The following is a 24,696-nucleotide window of genomic DNA, read 5'->3' as shown; positions in this document are numbered from 1 at the left end:
TCTCTCTCTCTCTTTACTTTGTTTCATTCTCAACAATTCAAAGCTACCACAGTGTTTGTTTTCCATGCTGCTGCCCCCATAGGCTGTTTTTGGTTAACAAAGCTAGCGAAGGGTAAAAGCCTTTGGCCCGCTCCTTAACTGCATGATGAAATCACCTTCCCCATTTTGCTCTAAGAGGGGGGAAAAGATTCTTCTGTCTTCCCAGAAGTAGTTAAAGCGAACTTTAACTCAAGGCACCCTTTTCCACCAAGAATTCCCCCCTCCTCCACGAACTTTGGTAATATACAGATATAAAAGGTTAATTTCTGTGTAAATAAAAAAGGGAATTTGAAGGGGAGGGGTCATGACAGTTTCCAAAAAATGCATGAGGAATAAGAGGGGAAAGCCTCTTTTGTTTACTACAGTAAATGTTATAATAAATCACACTACTCAAATTGAATAAAACATTATGTTAATCCCTGTTTCACTTGTCTTAGAAGCCTTTTCATTATTATTTTTAAAAAGCCATTCTTTCAAATATTTGTGCTAGAATGTAAATCTCCAAAGGCCAAGTACTTTGGGGAACATGCTAAAAAGCACGTTTCCTGTGGAAAACTAGTTCCATGTGGCTTAGCGTGGCTATCAAATAGATGCTTGTGTCACCTCAAAGTACAAAACGGAGTATTAGATTCATGTGGGTTAATATCCACAATTAATCATTTGCAGATGTCTTAGGTTTTATAATTTAAAATAGGCACTATGTCAGTCAGTAACTGAAATTGTAATCAGGGAGATGTTCCTATTTAATCAAGTTATATTAACCATTTTTCTTCAGCAGAGGGTTTGGTTTCAGGAGAATATGCTAGTTTGTGCTTTTTATCTGCATGAGGTATACCTTTTTTGTCCAGACCATCTAAATCTCCTTCCCCTACCCTGCCCCTTTGCTTCAGAGTTCTTTGTTCTTTCTTTTTCACTGTTGCCTGTTGATAGTCCTTTCCTCTCTGCATTTTGTTTAAGCTATATAAAGGCCAGTACGGTATTTTCAGAAACAATCCGTTATATTTTTGAAGCAGACTGATTGCAGTGATTCAAACTACCCTATGGAATTTCGGGGGGACAGCCACTGTACAACAGGCATTTTCTCTCTATCACAATGCAGTTTCTCACCCACTGCACTATAGTTTCCCAGTGGGTAATTAAAAGGAAAAAACTGGGCTTAAGGGGATAAGATCTGGGCCTACTACTGTAACTGAGGAAAGACTGACAGGAATAAGAAGGTTTGCTTATTTTTAAAGTGAACAAACTAATTCAGGGGGAGAAACCCTCACAAGCTGAGGGAAATATTGACAATTAGGAGCTGTGGAACATTCGTTTTACACAGTAAAGAAAACACAGGTTTATAACATATCAAAAATGACATGTAAACCCAGAAAAACTGTGGTGGCCTACTTTAATACCTATGTTCACTTAATTCCCCTGTCGAGGAAATTTATCCAAAGATGTACTATCTTTATTTCACACTCCTATTAGACCAGCCCTTCCGTCTCAACTGTTAAGTAATCTAAACCCAGGATCAGCCAGAGCAAAGCTATGCATTTTTTTCCATAAGGCACAACATAGGAGCATTTCTTTTAATAAATGGAAACAGCTAGGGTTGCCAACTAAGGTTGCCAGACTCAACCTGGCAACTAGTAGGAGGTTGGGAGTGGGGATATGCTGTGGGGGCAGTATCACTGGTGTGATTACATCACCTGGGAAATACCCAGAAGCAACAGCAATAGCTTTAGGAATTGCAAGAAACTCTATAATTTTAACATAGTTTCCAGAGATTCCTAGAGTTACCCAAACCCCCCCACAGCAACTCCAAAGCTGTAAAAAGCAGGTGAGTGGTGGGAACAGATTGCTCCTGCCACTCGGGTTGTTTTTTAGACTTTATTCTGCAGTTCCCTTAAATGGAGAGTGTTTAAAAGGACTGCAAAAAGCCCAAAAACCTGTTGAGCCAGCAGGGAGCTGTCTCTCCGCCAGCTCAGCTGTTTTGGGCTTTCTTCTGCATTTTTTAAAAAATATACCTTGTTTAAAGGGACTTTAGAAATCAGCCTGAAAAACAGGATGTTAAAAAATGATCCACTCTGGGTGTCAAATACACTATGTACACCACTGGGCAGCTTCATGTGCACTTCATGCTGGGATTGGATTTTCTCCTCAGGTGTTTCCCCAAAGTTGCATACAAATGGCTCTTTAACCTGCTTCTGTATAATAGCAACCTGATGTTTAGGCAGTTATGAGCAAAACAGCTTTAAGCTTATTCCCATGTCACATGAAACATCACCAGTTTGCTGTTGTGGTTAGGAGTACGGACTTCCACGGACTTCTAATCTGGCAAGCCGGGTTCGATTCTGCACTCCCCCACATGCATCCAGCTGGGTGACCTTGGGCTCACCAGAGCACTGATAAAGCTGTTCTGACCGAGCAGTGATATCAGGGCTCTCTCAGCCTCACCCACTTCACAGGGTGTCTGTTGTGGGGAGAGGAAAAGGAAGGCGACAGTAAGCTGCTTTGAGACTCCTTCGGGGAGAGAAAAGCGGCATATAATAACCAACTCTTTTTCTTCTTCTGATTTCTTCATATCAAGCTGAAGAGGCTTTTAAAAAAAAATTGGGGACCACAGCATTAAAGAGACTTCTGTTTCCATATGAATTTGTTTTTGGAGGGAAAGTAATTACCACTGATTCTCCCCCCTCCTTCTGTATTAAATCTGAAATATTTTGAAAAATATATCACTCCACCATGACAAAAATTCCCTCTTCCAAATAAAAAAAAATTCTAGCTATGGGCCTGTGCCTCAGGCTAAGAAGAAGAAGAGTTGGTTCTTATATGCCGCTTTGAGCAGCTTACAGTTGCTTCCCTTTCCTCTCCCTATAACAGACACCTTGTGAGGTGGGTGTGGGTGAGGCTGAGAGAGCCCTGATATCACTGCTCGGTCAGAAGTTTTATCAGCGTCATGGTGAGCCCAAGGTCACCCAGCTGGCTGCATGTAGGAGAGTACAGAATCGAACCCGGCATGCCAGATTAGAAGTACACACTCCTAACCACTACACCAAACTGCCTCTCTGAAGCAAAGTGCTTTATCCTACTGTCTTTCAAACAGAAATAACCCATGGCTATAATTATAAAAGGGCTAAGAATGGTTGGATTAAGAATTAGAATAAAATGATTTATAGCAATTTTTAATCTCATGTTCCAGAGTCAATTTTGCCACCAAAATATGTGCAAAAAGGATTTCTTACTGCCAATTTCTTTGAACAGTAGTGAAGAGCAACACGTAATCCTCAGCTGTTAGCATCAGGCTGTTCTGGTGTGGGAACAACTATGATGACATCTACTTAAGAATAAACAATCAAGGGGGAAAGATTATGAGAAAGAAGCATTTCTTCACAGTGACCAGGAACTGAGAGCTAGAAGGAGACTTTCATTTGTCATCCTTATAGATGTTGAAAATTCATCTTTAGAAATTAAGAAATAAGTTGCCATTCCCCAGGTTGCAAATATGGTTATAGACAGAGGAATAAAATTGTCACTTATGTAGATCCCCAATAGCGCTTCACATGACCTGAGAAAAAGAATGGGCTATTAGAGGCACCCCCTGCTTCCTGTTGCATAGTAGACATACTATGTGAAGGGTTACATTTCAGACAAAGGGTTAAAGCAAGTATCACATCAAAAGTCACTGAAAGCAGCAAGTAAGATTCCACATCCCAGGGAAACATTTCAAGTGGCCTCTTTCTGCAAACCAGTTAATCTTTCTACTGATATGCTGATACTTAAAATGCATTCTTCATTTAGCCCTTTTGGAATCAAAATAATTTGCCATACCTTTACAAGGTAACAGACTGGGGAGGTTATTGAGACAGGTTATCAAGACTTCTGTAACCCTATGATTTATTAGTAGCCACATATGATAGTAGTAAGAGCCTCTTGTGGCACAGAGTGGTAAGGCAGCAGTCTGAAAGCTCTGCCCATGAGGCTGGGAGTTCAATCCCAGCAGCCGGCTCAAGGTTGACTCAGCCTTCCATCCTTCCGAGGTCGGTAAAATGAGTACCCAGCTTGCTGGGGGGTAAACAGCAATAACTGGGGAAGGCACTGGCAAACCAGCCCGTATTGAGTCTGCCATGAAAACGCTAGAGGGCGTCACCCCAAGGGTCAGACATGACCCGGTGCTTGCACAGGGGATACCTTTACCTTTATGACAGTAGTAGCCACAGGAATCACAGGGATTTGTGCCTGATGAGAGTTGTCATACCTAAGATAAACTGCACAGTACCAGGAAGAAGGACCACAACTCCTTTGCTAAAACAAATAAGCTCTCCCAGTGCATATCAGGTTTCATCAATTCCTTTTCATATGATACGAACGGCACCCTGCAAACTTACAAAGTTCCTTCTCCTTCTGGGGATTTCCCCCCCCCCCCTTTCTTCCCCTTTCTGTTGCTCCTCAGTTTTACCTGGCTATTCGACCCCAGGCCTGTCTTTCTCTGACCCCTACTCACATATCTGCCTGCCTGACTTAAGTGCTCAGACTTCCTGTCTCACCTAATCTCTGTTCTCATCATTTTCTTGGGGAAATGATCAGGCAGCTGTTCTTTATCATGGCATAGGAGCTTGCTCGCAAATAAATCTGCTAGTTGGAATGATGCCCAGTTTGCCTTAAAGCAACCCTACTAGAGGAAACAGTCTGATGTAGTGGTCTGAGCGTTGGAGTAGGACCTGAAACGGTGTCAGCCAGGGGATTTACCAAGGAAGGGCAGACTGCGTGCCTCAGCAGCTCCATCACAAGTTGCCTTAAAACCGGACAGTTGTGAATACTACCAAAAACTGGCAGATCAGTAAATCAACATTGCTTTGGCCTCTTTCTCTGCCTTGCTTGGTGGCCTGATGAGGAGGTGTAATGCAGGAGATAATCCTCAATCTATTCCCGAATCAATACATTCTCACCTCAAGGGTCAGACATGACCCGGTGCTTGCACAGGGGATACTTTTACCTTTACCTTACCACCGTGAGGACAGTGGCACTGGAAAGAATGAGGATTTTTCTACAAAAATATTTTACTTTCTGCTCTTGCCAACCCATGGCATACTTAACCTATTTGGTGCCTGTGGCAGATAACTTTTTAGCACCCTTTCTATTGTTCTTGGCAACCCTATAGAGGTTTCAAGGGCAAGGGATGGAAGTGGTGACATGGAGACAGGCAATAGCAAACCACCTCAGAATGTCTCTCAACTTGAAAACCCTACAGGGGCACCATAAGTTGGCTTTGATTTGGCAGCAAAAAAAAAAAGAAAGAAAATCCACCTTGTATTCTAAGCAGGAACTCTTAGAAGGAATTCTGTTCTCCATTTTTGGAGCCCAAGCACTGACCATCCCAAACATCTACAAGGCGTTTTTTGAGAGCTAGGAGTCTGCTTTTGTGATAACTTTTACAAACTAATACTAGCCAAAGCATCACAAAACAGTGATCACAATCTATATCAGAAACACTTCTCCCAAAGGGGCTCCCATCACCATTGCTTCCCAATGACTGAGATTCAAACCAGAGATTCTCTGCAGTGGAAACTGAAGGGAGGGGCATTTCTACAAGCTCAGTAGAAACAGTGCAGTGCACAATGTCCAGCAAACCACATGCCACTGTGGCAACCCCAGCTCATCTCAAGCACATAATCACAGTCCAAGCAAGGGGAGGGAGTTAGAGGCCCAGTGGAATCAGTGCAATGTAAAGTACCCCATGCCTTCTGCTCATCTGTCCTGTGTCTACAGAGAAAAGGTGGAAAACAAATCCACGTATAAATAATATTAACAATGATTTGCTACTAAACTACCCTTAAATATCTTCTGTCATCAAGTAGGATAGATATAGAAGGTCCTGAGACTACAAAGTTAAACAAGGGGGGGGGCATGGAAAAGTTAAGTGGAGACAGAAATGAATGAGAAACATGTGGAAAAGAGAGAGACAAATTAAGAGAGGGAAAGATTGTTTTATCTTACCGAAGTACCTTAATTATTGCTTTGTAGGATATGGCTGAAATGGGTGCAAATAAAGGAAGAGAGAAAAGCTAGGTTCTTGGAGACAATGACCTGCAGACTGTCAATTACTGTAGCAGCTATCAATGTGTTGGCTTGGTGGGTATGATCAGCTAAGCCAGTTTGCTTCAGTTTGGATAAAGAGAAGTCAATCTGATCTGAGAGTGCTTTTTGATCTGCTCAAGGTTCCCTATATCCATAGTGGCTGCAGCCAAAACTGCATTTTAAAAATAAAGGGAAAACTGGATGCAGTATGATGCTGACTTCCAGAGCCCCCTTCATGGACCTTCCTCAAACTGCCCTTGGGGCAGACTCTACTGCCCTTGATGCACCACTGCTGCCACCCTAACCAGTCACAGATGAGTCTCATCTCTTCACTTGTATACATACCTTTTTCCAGGGCAGATGGAAAATTGGTGGAGATGAGTGTGATAGTAATGGGGAAGGAAGTCCCTAAAACTGCTTCAAGAGAAGCAGCATGAGGACCTTTAGGGAAGGCTTGATTAGTATCTTTCTGAGTCTGATCTGTTTGATCCTAAATCAAACTAGGCCTCAGTGATGGGTACAGAGATTGAGACCCCCTACACATTACTGGAGACTATCTAAGATGTGTGGGAGGGTGGGTGGAACCTTCTGTACGATACCTTCAGTTCTATGATGGAAAGAAAGCCAAATATAAACAGAATAAATTATATGTTTCCTGTGGGTCCATTGATATTGGGGAGGACTTGGTGAGTTGACCCAACATTTTACAGAAAGACTTCACAGCTCTACAATTGTCAGTTAAGGTTGGCCACACAGTAACATAAACGAGGAATATATAAGGATTGGGGGCAGGGGCACACCTCTCCCCCACAGTTTGTTTCCTTCCATAAAAGCCCAGATATATTGTATTCCTTTCCTGTTTCATTCATACTCACCAGCCAACCTAGTTGCATGGTGGCCACTGGTGCCAGGTTGGATGGCACGGGGTTTAGCCAGGACAGGTGGCATGAAGTCAAGTTGGGCTAGGTGGTACAGTGTGGGTAAATAGCATATTGTGGTGCAGACCAGGCAGTGCTGGGTGGGTCAGCACTGACTGGGCCACGCAGGGTGGCACAATAAGTGCAAGAACTCTGAGGGCATCTCACTTACCCCATATTTTCCTTGGGGGAGACTTTCATATTGTGATTCTAAATGCTATAATCTGATCCATTGGCTCCATGTTCTGGTGCATATATAGAGAATTACAGTATGTCAGATTTGTGGAATCTTCATTTTACTGTCAGATTAGGGCATACAGTATATCATATACATTTTCACAGTAGTACTTATTACAATTGTGTAAAATTGGCCAGTATTAATATCCCCATATTATAGATACGGTAAATGACGCTGATGGCCCTTTGTATTCTAGGGGAGAATTTAACTAGCAACCTCCTGGCTCACAGCTCAGCCTCATAGTACCATGCTGCATACTGATAGCTGTGATAATACAGAATAGAAAAATTTTGTTTAGTTCTAATATTTAAGCTCTTGAAGGCTTAATAAGCATGGGGTGATACAAAGGATGATTCCGAGGAACCAAGCCCTATGAAGATAGGTTGAGGGACTTGAGAATGTTCAGCCTGGAGAAAAGGAGGTTGAGAGGGGACATAATAGCCCTCTTTAAGTATTTGAAAGGTTGTCACTTGGAGGAGGGCAGGATGCTGTTTCTGTTGGATGCAGAGGAAAGGATGTGCAGTAATGGGTTTAAACTACAAGTACAACGATATAGGCTAGATATCAGAAAAAACATTTTCACAGTCAGAGTAGTTCAGCAGTGGAATAGGCTGCCTAAGGAAGTGGTGAGCTCCCCCTCACTGGCAGTCTTCAAGCAAAGGTTGGATACACACTTTTCTTGGATGCTTTGGGCTGAACCTGCATTGAGCAGGGGGTTGGACTAGATGGCCTGTGTGGCCCCTTCAAACTCTATGATTCTATGAAGCATATTCAACTATATTTTGTTGTACAAGTGAATTCCAATTTTCTATTACTGACAAACTTTTTATTATATATTTTTTAGAAAATGGCATTTAATTTAATGACTGTTACCTTTTATATCCTACCTGCAGTTTTATACCAACGCAAAGGACTGGTGGCTCTTTGGTTTCTATTTTTGCATGCCACTTGGATGCACCGCAATCTTTTACTCCCTAATGACCAGTGAAATGCTGAACAGGAAGAACAGCAATCTGAGAATAGCTCTCAATGAACATCTGAAGCAGGTAAGGAAGGATGCAACTACCTAAAAATGTTCCAGTTCCATTTGTGTCTTCCAGGTGTTACCTTAAAGTCTTTCCAATACAGGCTTTAATAAAGTAAGGCAATAGAGTTAGATGTGAGTTTTAACTCAAAGATATTAAACTCGAATAATAATTTATAATGCAAACAGATTAAGCAGTCATAATATTTTAGACACTAGATGGGGTTGAGGGTTGGATCCATCTGTGAAAAACCAGTTGGATCCACTGGTGAAAAAAGGAAGAGGGGCACCTGTTTATGGCCAACCTGGGGGGCTTCATGGACAAAAGCCACATGGAAGGAGGCGATAATAAAGCAGGGCATTGGCTATGATTGAGCAAAGAAGCTGTCTAGGTCTAACACTTTATACATTTAAAAACTCACATGATTGCCTTAGACTCCAATACAGGATTGGCTAGAGGCATCTTATCTTTTTCTTTCTAAATATGTTCTTCTACTACTTTATCCAAGTCCAAATTACAAACATTTCCTGCAGTGATGTAGCTATGAATGTTAATAGCACGAAATATCCCTTTAGGATTGTTGTGTGAACAAACACCGCTTTTCAAGTTCACTTCCATGACTTATTTCAGCTAGAAAGTCATCATGTTTTTTTAACAGTGGATTGGAAATCAAGGTGTTTTGCTGCAGCTGAAATGCATTGACCATTCCAAACCACTATCAAAGTGAAGAGCACTTAAGCCATAGTTTTGTGACAGCACCATGATGAAAAGCAAAACCCCAAACAAAACGTCAAGTGAATTTCAGTCAATTTTGTTTTGATAACTATGGCAAGATCGCGCACTGGCTAGTTGGGTTTAATTGTGCCCTAAACCGCTATATTTCCCAATACATTTATTCTGTTGCTACTCTATGTTCAACTGAGCAATTTTAAGCTTGGCTCACATTTACACATTCTTAAATGTGTTTTCATCTTCCAGCGACGAGAGGTTGCAAAGACGGTTTTCTGCTTAGTTGTGGTGTTTGCCCTTTGCTGGTTTCCTCTCCATTTGAGCCGGCTTCTGAAGAAACTGATGGACAAAGAAATGAGCCCCAACAGATGTGAATTTCTCTGGTATGATTTTATTTCGGGACTTATACAAATGTGGAGAGGGCTTGAGACAGCAATACAAGAAGCTAGTACACATCCAAAACATCCATTTTCTTCAGAGGAACTGATCTCTGTAGTCTAGAGATAAGCTGTCATTCTAGGAGATCCCCAGTCCTATTGGGAGGTTAGCATCCCTATTTATAGTCACACTTTTATAACTGACATTTTTAAAGCTTTCATTATGTAGGTGAGTTGTCTTGTGTACTTTTTTTTAGAAGAATTGATCCTATTGAAGGACTTCATTAGCAAACATTAAGTTGAAAAACAACCACTAATGAAAGCTCACTTGAAAACGTTTTTAATCTGGAGGCCGTTTTGGTTGTTCTATTAAAACAAGAGATTAGACACGTTTAGTTACATTGATCGTGAAATTGTTTATTATAGCCTAGGATAGCTTCTTTTTTCTATTATACTCATTTCGAACTGTTCTTTTTTCGTGGTGTACTTAATCTTGTGTATTTTTTTAAACAAACACAGGACTGTTTTTTTCTATCATTATACTGCCTTGTCACAAGAGCACATTTTTATAAACACTTGTATTTCAAAATATGTCCATAGTCACTCACTAAGCTAAACTATTGAGTGATCTGTGATCTCAATCAATTAGCAGCATTTTTAGATATTTCGGAATTAAGATATTTATTGATAAGTATTTTAAAGTGCCTAAATCTCTGGAAAATATACCAAGCTATTAAGCTTCATGAGCTCTCTAAATATATAAAAGAGTTATTTCCCTATGAGTGGCACCTGTAGTAGAGCTAGGTTATTGTTAGATGATCCAGCAATATGAGTGAGACCCAGTCATAGGGCTCCTGAACTTTGACCCGTCTAATGAGATTTGAAGTCACAGCTAGAACTTTACGTGGTTTAGTCTTTGTTCTTTTCCACTTCAATTTTCCATTATTAAGATTTGTTTTTTATACTCCGCCTTTCAATGCCCGAAGGAACACCTTCCCTTCCTCTCCTCTCATCAGATACCCTGTGAGGTAGGTGAGGCTGACAGAACTTCTGACAAAGGACTACTCTGTGAGAATAGCACTATCGGGGCTGTGATGAGTCAAAGATCCCAGCTAGCTGCACATGGAAGAGCGGGGAATTAAACCTGGCTCACCAGATTAGAAGCCGCTGCTCTTAACCACTAAACCATGCTGGTTTCATCCACTCAGCTGTACAAGAACAAGTGTATCTGGTCAAAAGCAACCATTAGTTTCATTCTTTGCACTTTTCAACATGGCTGCCTTGCCTTTTGGCAGGCCACAGCTTTAGGGTATGACTCTATAAGCCCGAGAGTCCACACCTCTTTGATTATCTTTAGAATTAATAGTCATTTTTAGAACATTTTTTATTTCCCAGGTGCCCATTAGCCATACCTATGCTCTCTATAACTGACATGGACTTCCCGTTTCACATTTTAACCTGCTTAGTTTAACCTGGTTAGGAGTGCATACTTCTAATCTGGCATGCCAGGTTCGACTCTGCACTCCCCCACATGCAGCCAGCTGGATGACCTTGGGGTCGCCACGGCACTGATAAAACTGTTCTGACCGAGCAGTGATACCAGGGCTCTCTCAGCCTCACCCACCTCACAGGGTGTCTGTTGTGGGGAGGGGAAAGGGAAGGCAACTGTAAGCCACTTTGAGACTCCTTCGGGTAGAGAAAAATGGCATATAAGAACCAACTCTTCTTCTTCTTCATACATTCACCTTAAACTGGAGGTAAGTGAGACCTTTAATGCTCTATATGATTGGAAGAAATAATTTAATAATGCCATACATGACTGGGGGAGGGGAATAAAAATTGTAACTGTTTGCTTTCTTTTCAACTCTAGCTTTTTGTTGGCATTTGATTATATCAGCATGAATCTAGCAGCCATAAACTCCTGCATAAATCCCATAGCACTCTATTTTGTCAGCAAGAAGTTCAAAAACTGTTTCCAGGTAAGGACTTGTAATGATTTCAAGAAGATGTTTGAAAATAAAGGCAATAAATAAAGGGGCAGCTTGGTGGATTATTCCGTTTTAGCAGCAGATTACCTCAATTTAGTTGAGAAAGTTAAGGTGGAGGAATATATAGGAGGGGATCATTTCTCAATCTCCCTTACCCTTCACACTTCTATGAATAGTCACCTGTGCCACAAGCCTTACCTAACTGCATGGCTTTACCTAACTAATAAGCAGATATATATGTATCACATCCAATGGTCTCTTGCTATTGAAGAGGCTGTAACTGAACTATCTGATTCACAATAATTTCAAGAAAGAGAAGAAAACCTGCTCGAGTAATTTAAAGAACAATTTTATTACTTCTTTATACTCTTTGTTCAATATTTTAAACATATATTAAGTCATACTTAGCTACCCAGTCAATGGACCCAACAGTTGGTTTGAAGAAGAGAGCAAGCTCCTAAAGAAAGCAATCCATTGCAAACATCACAAATTTAGAAAGAACACCGCATTGGAAGTCCTCAGAGAACTGTTGAGCCTTAAAGGTCAATACAGAAACACTAAAAAAAAAATAAAAGAGAAGAACTGTATCAGGCATTCTGATTTCTGCAATTAATAACAAAGACTCCCCAGCCTTTTCTGGTCATTGACCTCTAGAAATATTAACAGCAGGCCATTCCTCCCATTCTGTATTCATGCACCTAAATGGGTGCTATTCTTTACGAAAATATTTTCTTCCAAAAATAGGCCATCATCTGAAATGACCACTGCTATTCTCTTTTGGCTCGATATCACCAAGCAGGAATCTATTTTCATGATTAAGCATCTACACTCAAGACAGGCTCCTGGACTTAACACCTAATATCTTATTCAGGGCTGATTCTAGCTTCAATCTTTTCTGAGATTTCCCAAATCTGGAAACACTCTATCATCTCAATTTCCAAAAGAAACTATCACCCCATTAACCTGCTCTCATCAGTAGCAAAGCTATACACTTCATACTTGTATCTTAAATTAGAGAAATTGATAATATTTAAATGTGAGAACAAATTGGCTTCAGGAAGCAGTCACTTAAAAAAAAAGTAGCTCAGGAAGGAAAGTATGGTACTGTGGAGTGACCTGCAAAATTGAGTGCAGTCCTATGCAGATATCCTCCAGAATTAGCCAACTGCATCAAAGAAGGCAATCCTTGGATATATCAACAGATGCCTAATGTTCAGAGGTGATCATAGCACCCTACACTGCATTTGGAGCATTGTGCCCAGTTCTGGAGACCTTTTTACTGGAAGTATTGAGTAACTCTACAGCAGGTGCACAGAATGAGGATGATTAGGGGTTTAGAAACTAAGTCTTATGAAGAAAGGCTGTGTGGTTTGGGCATATTCTGCCTGGAAAAGAGGAGGATGAGAGGGGAATTATTACTCTCCTAAAGTATTTAAACCACTGTCATTTAAACAAGCATGGGGTACTGTTTCATTTGGTGTTGAAGGATAGGACTCTTAATAATGGATTTAAATTTCAGGTGGGAAGATATTTGTAGGATATTAGGAAAAACTTTGTATCCATAAGGGCAGTTCAGTGATGGAATCTGTTCCCCAGGGATGTAGGTTCACCCTCTTTGTAGCTGCTTAAATGGAGACTGAACAGTTATTTTCCAGGGATACTTTAAAGTGGTGGCCCCCAACCTTTTTTGGGCTGGGGACCAGGGGGGGAGGGAGGCGCTGGCACAAGCCAGTAGGCGCGCCTCCCCCCCTCGCAGTGCAGCGCTTGCTGCGCCAGGAGCTATCGGCCATCTCCCGGCGTAGCGAGCACCACGCTGCAGGGGGTGGTGCGGGCGCCAGCACCCACAAACGTGCCAGCGCAGCAGGTCCGTGCTTGTGCGTTTCTGGACGCCTGCACCTTCCCCCCGCAGCGCAGTGCTTGCTCCCAGCACAGCAAGCACCTGCTGCGGGGGGGGGGGGGGAGGCACGCCTGCTGGCATGCCATGCCCACCCTTCCCTCACCCCTGCCATGGCCCGGTACCGGGCCACAGACTGGTGGTTGGGGAACACTGCTTTAGAGCATCCTGCTATGTGGGTTGAACAGTATGATCATTAGGCCCTTCCAACTGTTTAATTCTATAATTCTTCATTTCAATGAATTCTACTAAATGCATAGGATTATTTTGTTAGTCAAATATATTTGTATTAAACTAAGTATGTTCATTGAGTTAGGATTCTTGAGGCAGTTCCCCAACTTGGTCCCACTCCTTTTGGTATCATTAAAACATGCTTCAATCTGAGATTGCCCATGTTCTGTTGTGCTCACTCACTCTGCTGTCCAGTGAAGACAAGAAATGATTCTTCCTGATTAACACTCTTTGGAAACATTTCCCTTGCCAGTCGTGCCTCTGCTGCTTGTGCTACCAGAATGGATGCCAAACAACATCTGTTTTGATGAATGGAACAAGTGTTCAATGGAAGAACAATGAATTGAACAATCACAACACAGAACGGAGCATCCACAAGGACAGCTTAAATTGAGAGCCAACAGAAACTGCACTGCACAATCTGAGGAGATGCAGTGAAGCTTTTAAAGCAAGACTTTTCTGATATTCAAAAATATTTCAAAAAGAAATATTTGCTTCCTTGGCGCTTAATTCCAAAGACGACCAGATAGACTGAATATGCCTTGATGAAGTTCTGTACAGATTTCCAAATGGAAAGATGGACTTTTTTTTAATGACTCCTTGGTGAAAAAAAAGAAGGATCCATACAGTTGTGCCAACATATGGTGTTTATGGTGTCTTTAAAAAAATGATGTAAGTCAGAATTAGTGGATATTCAAATATTAAGACTTTTGGCAGAAAATATGTTAATAAATATATTCACTATTAGAAGCATGTTAAGTCTGAATTCTGAAAAGCTTTCTGTATATCTTTCTGCCACACTTTAGTTAGGAATATTGCAAATCTGACATCAGCATTGGCAGCACTTTGCTAAACACTGATATGATTTATAGGAATGGACCAGAAATCACAACAGTATTCAATTCCTATATTATAAACAGATGTCCCAAGCACATGATCATATAATGGTTGGAAAATCCTCCACAAAGCAGGTGTATTTGTATATATGTCAGTGTGATCCTCTATGAAAGCATGTCTGAAGACCCATCAATAGTCAACTGATTACATTTCAGCATTCCTACTAGATCATGAGCTTTGTACTCTCATCCGGTGGAATCTGTTATGATCACAAAATGAATGTAAGTACAGTGGTGTGAATGGCTTAGGGATGGGTACGAACCAGAAAATGAGATTTGTATTGTTTTGTGGTTAACTAAATCAAAAGGTTCATTTGTGAACTGAACTGGCTCGGGGCCCCACAAACCCCTTTGATAGGGAGGGATCTCAGTTCCTTTAAGCAGGGGTTGCAGGAAACTGAAAAACACTTTGAAGTGCACATGACAGCCTGAAACAGCTGAGAGACTTGGAGCAAGCTGATCCAGCTGCTTAGCTGTTTTTGCAGCTTTTGTGGAAAACAGAAAGAGGTTTAAAGAGATTCATAAACCTCTGCTTTCTGCTTGTTAACCAAATTGGATCTCTCAGGCTGTGTCCATGAAGTGCAACAACCTGCTTTAAACATTCATGGAAATTCATCACAAATGTCACAGGGCAAAATGCATAACAGTTTTTTGCTTCATAGTTCAATTTGTGTGCATTGCTAGAATGGGTCATGCAGTAGAACATTACCAAAACTGTTTACAAATGTGCTTACAAAGTAGAGGCATTAAAAATCAAGTCCCCAGTGGAAAAAAAATATACACAAGATAATCTGAATAACAAATTTTGCATTATCTGGCTAACAGGCCTTTTACAATTACTGGAAAAGCATTCTTCTAAACTCAGTAGGACTTTCCTTTAATACAGTTGAGATTGGCAGTCTTAACAGAATAACTAAACCTCTGAACTGCAATTTTTTGGCTTTGTGTGTCCTTATGGAGGTAATTAATAACACAGAAGAAAAAAGTGGCCATGCGTAGATAGATTCTAGAAATGGCACTGGCTCCTACACAGTTTTAGCTTGGAGTAACTAAATGTAAATAACTTAGCATCTCCAGGTGACGATCCAAACATACCCAACCAATTCAATGTGCACTACAATATGGATGGGGGATATGCTGAAAAGGTAGCATTTTATTAGACAGCAAAATGATCTATAGTATATGATGTACATGCTACATAAAACCTCCAAAAGATTTATAGCAACTGCTCTGCTTGGGAAAATAGCCATGTGGCATGGAACATCTAGCTGTATTTCAAGTGAAAGACACAATTCTGTACATAATTTACAAGATCAGATGCAAAGTACCTACAATTATATTTGCTGAACAGTTTCCAGAATGTTTACAGACATGAACATGTTAATTTGTGTTTTTATATATAGTCTCCTGTGTAAATGTCTGTATTTTAATGAGTGCTTCACTTAATAGCCACTGTTTATATACATGTGCTGGCATCTCTAAGCAAAATATAATGTATTGGCATTGTTTTGTAATAATATGTTACTTTAGATGAAGCCTTAAGAATGTTCATTCCTCAGAGCTTCCACATGACAAGAGAAAAATATAAATAAGATGTCTTTTTTCTGGTTCTGACTCATTGGATTCAGTTTCAGCGTCAACATGGGTGGAATATGTCATCATATAAGGACACAAGGCAACAGTTTCTCCAGAGAACCATTTATATTCTTGATTTTACTACCTCGTGCAATAAAGGTCTTAGGTAGAGCTACAACCACATGGGGATACTGGATGGCTCTCTACCTTCTTTTCCCTGCTCCAGCCTGTGTGTTTTACAACATGTTGACAACAAACCATAAAACAGAAAGTGATGTATGGAAGATGAAAAAGGGGGTCTTTCCAGCACTTGAGAGAATGGCCTGACTCTAAAAAGTCCTGTCCAACATCAGTCCACACACTGATCTCTCACATCTTGGCCTCTAGCCTAAAGTATACTTAATGAGAAGTGTGTTCATTTTGCTGTGGTTAAGTTCACAGCAAATCCCTGACATTTGTGTTTGCTCATATTGCTTTATAGAAAACATGCATACTCAAATATAGAGGCAAAAATGGGAGCTAAAAATAGGACAAATATGTAAAAAAAGGAGACAACCATTTTGAAAGCTTTCTGCAGGGCCATTGAAGGTACAGGGCACGAGAGGCTGGTTGTGGGGTTGTCCTGGAGGCTCTGGAACCTAGCTATTGCTCCTGTCCCAGTTTGCTCTCCTGAGAAAGAAGCTTCTAGCTTTACTGAGCACTAGAAGCCACTCTAGAAACACTCACTCACTTTAACCCTTTACTTAATTAGAAATCATTGTAAATGCTGTCCTGTAGGGAGAGAGTATTTGCAACATTTTCCAGGTAAACAAAATGTTAAAATGAAAGAACATGGATCCCTAGACAGGCTTTTACCTTAGGATTAGTGAGTCCCCTCTTCTCTACTCTTGTAATGCTATAATTAAGACATTTCTTGAGTGTCCTTACATTCAAGATTCCACAAGAGACCACAAACACACTGATTACAGCAGAATTTTAAATTAACCTATTACTTCAGAGTGGTAATTCTTTTGAATTACCTTCAGCTTGGAAGCAAAACAAAGGAAAACTTGCACAAAAAGTATGCTCAGAAAAGCTGAGGAAACAGCAACCAGAAGCTAACTGAGCATAGAAGGGAGGAAATCAATGCAGAATGATAAAAAACACAGACATGCATGGTGAAAGTTAGGGGAAATACATGTACATAATAAGCCTGAGTCCAAGCTGGTCTGGCACCTGAACCTGTTATTTGGAAAGACAATTGATAATTAGCTTCCCTTAAAAGATATATCAGCCAATCACTCTTATTAGCAAGCCACCAGCATCACTAAGGATCATTCCTTTAGAAAACCTACAAAACTATAAAGACAGTACTAATTATAGCTTTTGGGATATATTTAATGTCAATTTTAATATGAGTGCAATAGTTAGAATATCAAGACAAGGAAAGTGTGTGACTTGCTTTTGGAATAATAAACTAGAGATGTTGAAGGAAACCCTGACTTTGATTTGATTAATTACCTTTTAAGCAATTTATGCAAGATACATTCATGTGCTTCATGGCAATTATGTAAAACACATTAAATAATTTGAAAAAAGTTCAATAAATGTGAAAAAACACAGAACCAATGAAAGGGGAGTTTGATTTTCATGCATTCACACAGACTTGAAATAAAGGGTCATTTGGAGACTAATTTGTATAATCTATTATATGTCTTTGGTCTTTTGTACAGTCCTGCACTGCAAGGGGATGGGGAGAGACTGTGCATGTACAGGCCTGCCAACCAAGAGAAAATTTTATTTTCCTATGAGCAGAGAGGATGCCACTCACTTTAAATATGAGTCTGTCGAGTTTCCCCACTGAAAGTAATGTGCCCTGACCGGGAGAAGTGCCACGGTCCCTCAGTTCCTCTTTTGACACCGAGCTGAGAGGAATTGCTAGCCTTGCTCTGTCTTCACTTCTCAGTTCATTAATTTTCTCCTCTTCCTGTGACTTTTCCCTTAGAGTTCTTTGCTAATATGGCTCAGACGTTTCTTTTTAAGAAGTGTCTTCAGTGCAGCACTAGTATGTCTCAAACAGATGAGCACTCCATCTGCCCTGGGGAGTCTCCTAGCACACATTGCCAGTAGTTTACCCACAAGGCCAGGGTGCATTGTGTACACATAGGATAATGCACTTCAGATGTAGATTATGCTGTTCTGTACAAGAAACTCCAGCTGCAAATGCACATTGAAAGTGCATTATCCTATGTGTGCAGAATGGGCCCCAAGTTGGATAGGGTTTCGCACCTGAAAGCGGCCTTTTGGAGTGTGCTCTACCAAGCATATGGGGTGTTGACCTAGTTTAATTTAGATGTAGCAATTTTATGTTTAAAAAGTTATTTTTGTATATATCAGCATACAATCATGTGAAGCTACCCCATGCAATCTGATGCGCTTCAGCCTACCTCATATCCAGTTTACAACCTCAGTAAAAACTAGGCCACTAGTATTTTGCTTGGGAAAAACATAACTCTGAAATCCAGTCAAAGTTTATTAAAGTTTTGTGGGAAAACAGCTATTTGGCAGCATCCCAGTCTATAAGGGTCTGAGAATGACGTGTCATAAGAGCCTCAAGAGGCCTAACAAGCCACTTTACAACATCAGACGTTTATTTTTCCAGAGGCCCAGTTGAAGAGTTTAGTGTCTTAATGTTTTTAAAACTGCAACATAAAATCAGTTACTACAGAATCCCACAAAACAGAATCCCACAAAACATACTGATCAATGTGTTAAACAATCCTGTAGTTCCCAACCGTTTAAAGTTCTTCCCTGGTTTTCTCAAACTTAATGTTAAAACAAAAAATAACCTCAGGAAAAAGCATGGATTTAAAAATATATTTTGCAAGAAGAATGACTTTTAGTGACAGTGTTGTTTCAGTCTTACTGGGATCAACATTTATCTATATCATTAAGTAGTTTAGGTGTTCTTGACTATATTCAGACAATACAACAAGCTTTGTTTACCTGTGATGACAAACGTCCACAATCTGTAACCAGCTGCAGTTTCTGGATCATCTTCAAGGACAGCCCCATGTAGATCACGTCACAGTAATCCAGCCTATTGAAGCATGGATCAATGTGACCAGATAAAGCCATCTGCAGATGGACAGCCACCTTCTAAACTAGATGTAGCTTGCGGTGGGGGGGGGAAGGGAGGGAAGCATTTTCACTGTCACGGACCCCTGTTTATCCAAAGGCAACTAGGTCCATCAAGATTCCCAAGCCATTAATGCAGTCTTTCACCAAATGCTGCAAGATCACCTCCACATTATTTGGAGGCAATATGCTCTTCCACAATCATTTAACCATCGCATTTACACACAAGGACAGAGACACCAACAACCAGCAGGTTATTCAGAGTAACAAACAGCTGTGTGTCAACAGCATATTCAATAACACCCTACTCCAAAGCTTCACATGATCTTATTTAAGGGACATTAGATATGAAATAACATAGGAGATAGCACCCAGCCTTGGGACATCTTCTATTTCAACTTCCAGAAGGATGATACAGAATCTTTTACCTCCACTTTCTATGAAATGTCTGACAATAGAAAAGGCTGGAACCATCTCACTATAGTTCCACCCAGACCCACCTCATCTTCCAGAGGCCTTAAAGACTGCTGTGTGAACCAGAAAGGCAGAGGAGTCAATGCTACAGGTGAATGAGTTAGCAAGTGGGTAGGTGGCCTGATGAGCTGGCAAGCGAACAGGATGGCCAAAGAGGCAACAGGTGGGCTGGCCAGTGAGTGAGTCAGCAAGTAGGATGATGAGAGAGGCAGTGGGGTGAGCAAAGAGGTGTCATAGCTGGGCAAGCCCTGCAAGAGGAGGTGGCAGTAAGGCTGGGGTGGTTAGTGGAAATGAAAGATACAATCAGGGCCCCAAATGGGAGGGAAAGGGCCCCCAAAACAAAAGGTAGTTGGAGGGGGCTCCTCCTGCAAATTTTGCAGGTCCCTACTTGTATCTTTCTATGATGACATGTACTCTTTTACATAAACACATAAAATAGAGAATTAAAAGATAATCTCCCATTCATAAAGCCCTTTAATAGTGACTACTGTATTCATGAAATTGATAAGTCCTATAAATACTACTATTGGTGCGCATATATAAAAACCACAATGTATATTTATTTCGTTTCTGAAACAATTTTAAATGTAAGCATGGCACATTTCTTGATAGCCAAGCAAAAAAAGGTGGATCCAAGTGATTTTTAAATGAACTTTAAAATATAAGTGTGATTTCAGTGACTGTATGCCAAAAACAGAATATTTTCAATTTTAGTACTGGAGCACAACCTAGTGGTGCAAGGCAGCATTTAACATTGCTATTATTGGAAGAGGCTAGTTACAATTTGCAAATACTCATCTGAATTGGCTTTGAAAGTTCAAAACTATACATATATATCCACTAGAAGAATATACCAGGAATAATCTTGTTAGATAAATTTTGGAAGAAAAGTTCCACAAAGATTTTAAGAACGAGCTGGTGAGATTTCGGTGTGGCGAAATTGAATCTTTTTTTTTTAGTAGGTCAGATTCTTTCACCAAAGATTTTTTTTTAGTCAAGGAGTTGTATTTTTCACCTTCACCTACAATGTTGTACATAACTAAAAATGAGAAACTAAAAATAAAGAATTGCAATTTAAGTTTATGATTCTATGTGACCAAAGAGTATAATTTGCTTCAGGACAGTACAGTATATAAGCAAGTAGCTCTGTGCGGCTGTGCTCTCTCTGGGTTTAAGAGTCAATGAGCTGGCTTCTGTGTGAATTATGAATCTACACAACTGGTCTACCTGCAGATAAAGTACAGTCTCTACCTCCTGGAGAGGATTCCCTGGGTATGCAGGACAATATCACTTTGTAAATTAGCCAAAAGAACAAAGGAGCATTGCTTAAGGCACCAGATTCTCTGGGGAACTGTGCTCTATGCTTCTTTAATATTTTCCATAGAATGCAGATAGAGAAGAGAATATGCCTTTCAGGTTATGTTTTCATGCCAAAGATCCCTTGGCCTCAACTACGGACTTTCCGAGAACTGAACAACCCTGGAAAGTAAACTTTTCTGAGGTGTTGGTTTCCAAATTGTTCTGTCCTACTGTGACTTCTGTGGGCCCCAGCTTGTGTTCTTCTAACTTCATTCTTATTAGAACTGCTTATGACCAAATGCAGACTCAACCTTTTCTAGACTCCATGAAGTGGCCTTGCATTTCCCTTGACTAACTGATTTTTAGTGATACAGTATCTGCAGAAACCTAGTAGAAGCTGTTGCTATTTCCTCTTTCTCTGTTCAGATGTATTGGCATGAAGAGTTTCGATTTAGAAGTGGTAACCTACATAATAACATTAAAAATAAAATTGTGTTCACAACAAGCAGACAGATTAGAACAATGCTATGTATCAATGCAAACTTTAAGAAAGGGGTTGCCAGTCTCCAGGTAGGGCTGGAGATCTCCCAGAATAACTGTTCTGTAGATATTGGCTGCTTTAGAGGGTGTACCCCATGGCAATACACTCTCCTGAGGTCCTACATTTCCTCAAGCCCCTCTCTCCCTAGACTACATCCCCCCAAAATATCCAAGTATTTCCCAACTGAGTTGGCAACTCAGAACTCATTCAGGAGTCACTCACACCCATACATCAAAACAATGTTGTTTGATGAGACCAAACATTTACCTGTTTCCCCATCTTTGGTCTCTATAATGGCCAACCAGTTGTTTCCAGGAAGCTCATAGTCAGGGCTTGAAGGCGATTTTCATTCCCTGCTGTTTGCAGCTGTCCCTGCAAAAGCAATTGTCTCTTCAACATCCCTGACACCAGGGCTGATTCTGCACTTACTTTTTTCCCCTGGTTGTGGATCCTGCTGAATTCAGATCAATTTGAACTTGTGTCTTCCTTTACCCCCCCCCCCCAAACTGAAAGTATTCTGCACGCAATTGGGGAAGCTCAGAATGGCGTGCGGGGGGGAACCCAAGCACAGCGAGAGCCTCTTTTCTTGAACAAGGGTGGGGGGAAACCAAGAGGGAAATTTCTGCTGAGAGAAGTTAGGGCTTCTGGAGCACAGTTACTTTAAGGGAAGCCTTGAAACTGGGAACGAGGAAGACTTTGAACTGATGCCCTGGCCAATCAGGGAAGACTGCTTTGTCACAGTGTTGGAGGCATGAGACAGAGTTAATTCACAAAAAGCAGAGAGCTGCACATTTACTGATGCTGATTTTTCAACTATGGAGGCTTATATTCACTTCTGGATATCGCAGTGGAAAGGTAGGTCACCACCAATCAATCATGTATGTTGCAAAGGAGAAAGTTAAAGCATCCAAAATCAAAATGTGAATCAAATTCAGTGTAGAGGGGAGGGATTCATTCAAACTGGGACATGTGTGTGCCTATGCAAAGCCAGCTGCAACTCCCATCATACAATTTGTACAGGAGAGGAATTCTCTGGTAGAAGCTCTGAAGAGCTTTTTAAATTCATGTGTCACTAAAATGAAAAGGGTGATATTTTTGCTGATACCCAATCAGAGCTGCCTAGTACTACTAGTTTCCTGCCCTTTCTTGCAAATCACATTTTTTTCACTCTGCAATTCTCTAATTTGATCCTGCACACAGGATCTTGGCAGTTTAGAGTCTGTTTGCCAGATGGATTGATTCCAAGCAATTCTTAAGTTCACTGGCTTCCAGCTCAGCTGCCATTTTAATGCTAGGCTTCTGGAGATGGACAAAGTGGTCCCCCCAAAATACTGTTCAACTAAAGTGTTAAAGGGAAAAATGTTTTCAAAGCTTTAAGTTTCTCATCCCAATGTCTACCTCTTTACATGTCCCATTAATTTCATTCTGCACTCCTTTTGTTTGCATGCAGCACTGAATAAATAATATTTGCACTGGAGACACTACTATTTGCTTCCTTTCTGATTCTCCTTTCAAGTAAATACCAGCAGGGAACTAAACCTTGCACCGCTCCTTTTAATGTTTTTGTTCAGCAATCTGAGACAAGCAATAGTCTCATATATTATGCTCCTGCTGCTTGTCACAAATATCTTAAAAATTAAAAACAAGGGGAAAATAGTTTGTATACCAATGAGGGGAGGAGGGATAGTAGAAGGTGCAGAGTGGGTGGAATGACCTCAGTGTGGGCAAGGGAGTGATCTTTGAGGGGCAGCAAAAGGACAAGGGGAGGGGGAATCCCAGGTAATCTGTATGCTTTTGAATTATCTTTGACTTGGAAGCAAAACAAGAGAAAAGCAGACACAAAATTACTCTCCAAAAAACCAGAGAAACAGCAACCAGTAAGGAAACAAAATCAATGCAGAATGATAAAGTAAACCCAATGGGCATGCATCTGTGTATAAAAGGCAAGGACTCCTTGCATGCGAGTTATTTATGTTTGATTGTTTTATGACCAATGTTTCCATGTTCCACTGCCCCTAGTCTTCTGGCTGCATAATACACTGTGTCTCCTGTACTTCAAATAAATAAAATGGAGCCTGAGCCTTAGCAGTAAAATAGAGACAATAATTTACTGTCAGCAATTCATGATTAAAAGGCTACTCAGTTTAGTAAAAGAATAGAAAGTTCCAACTGCCCCCAAATGATGGTTACAGCAATCAGAGTAACTTGGTACAAAGGAGAAATGTTTCCGGAATTGGAGAAAAAAGCCACTACTAACTACACAAGCAATTAATATGTAGCCCAGCAACTTGTCAAAGCAAAGATTGAGCTTTTTCAGAACTGGCTTCTGCATTCTGTAACAGAAAACTGCCTTGAAATTGGTTAACATAGAAACATGAATCTGCATTCTGATGATACAGAACTCTATTGTCTCATTCCCAGCACATTCTTCGCCATGAGCAGGCCAGACTTCATTCACAATTAAGAACTTTGTTGTAAGGATTGCATCTGACATAAATATAACTCAGCTGGGCCTAGCTTAACATAAATTACCTGTAAAATAGATTCACATGATTCTATAAAAATAAATAATAATGTTCTAACCCCTGGAATTTAATTAAGCTGTTTAATGAAAATATTGACAAAAACAATATCAATACCGATTTAAGCAATTAGTACTTGGTTGGCACAACAATGTTGTTATTTACTGTGCAATAACTGTATTCTTTTGTCTTTTAATATTCAGCTATAGGTGGTGTTGTATCTTTCTTCTATCTAGAACCATAATGCCAGTTTTTTAAATACACAGTGTGGCAGTCACTTGGACACATCCTTGAGGGGGCATTACTTTAAGCCACACAGAGACTAAAACCTCTTTCACAGAGTTAAAACAACACACTAAATCATGCTGCTGCTAGACAACTGTTTTCTTAAAACATTCAGCTTTTTCAGGGCACAGCCCTCAAACTCTAAGGGAGATATTCAGTTTTATTTATTTATTCCATGTTCAAAGTGCCACTTTGTATTTCTCAACCAATAAACAGTTGATACAGTTGATTTAAACTTTTATTTACAAATAATCAAAGCTCAAGATATGATTAAACAAACATGGTTGAACAAATAGAACAATGGCAAACCATGTGGAAACCAATCCCTTATATGTATGTCATTCCTCTTCTATCCAAGTTAACTTTAGGAAAGAAAGTTAAGTTTTGAAGCTCCTTACCTAGACTTTTGCCAAAAAAGAACAGAGCAGAGTTCACTGAATTACTAGTCTTGAGCGATTCAGAGAGTTGTAGGGAATGGCATGGAATCTG

At 40.4% G+C, this 24,696-nt stretch overlaps 2 protein-coding genes across 4 annotated transcripts in view; one reads left to right on the top strand and one right to left on the bottom strand.

Annotated features, from left to right (window-relative positions):
* Nucleotides 1–16,001, top strand: part of EDNRA (endothelin receptor type A) — a 29,049-nt gene extending 13,048 nt beyond the window's left edge. For both annotated transcript variants that reach the window (XM_077300159.1, XM_077300160.1), the window contains exons 5-8: nucleotides 8,148–8,300; nucleotides 9,258–9,391; nucleotides 11,256–11,364; nucleotides 13,752–16,001. In XM_077300159.1, coding sequence (XP_077156274.1) covers nucleotides 8,148–8,300; nucleotides 9,258–9,391; nucleotides 11,256–11,364; nucleotides 13,752–13,892 — 537 coding nt within the window. In that variant the 3' untranslated portion in view covers nucleotides 13,893–16,001. The remainder of the gene's footprint in view (nucleotides 1–8,147; nucleotides 8,301–9,257; nucleotides 9,392–11,255; nucleotides 11,365–13,751) is intronic.
* TTC29 (tetratricopeptide repeat domain 29) overlaps nucleotides 1–24,696 on the bottom strand; it is a 358,212-nt gene that overhangs the window by 330,383 nt on the left and 3,133 nt on the right. The window lies entirely within an intron of this gene.

The sequence above is a fragment of the Paroedura picta genome, chromosome 10, assembly GCF_049243985.1.
Source record: "Paroedura picta isolate Pp20150507F chromosome 10, Ppicta_v3.0, whole genome shotgun sequence".
NCBI lineage: Eukaryota > Metazoa > Chordata > Lepidosauria > Squamata > Gekkonidae > Paroedura > Paroedura picta.
Note: the sequence above shows the minus strand (reverse complement) of the source record. Positions and strands in the feature narration are given on the sequence as shown.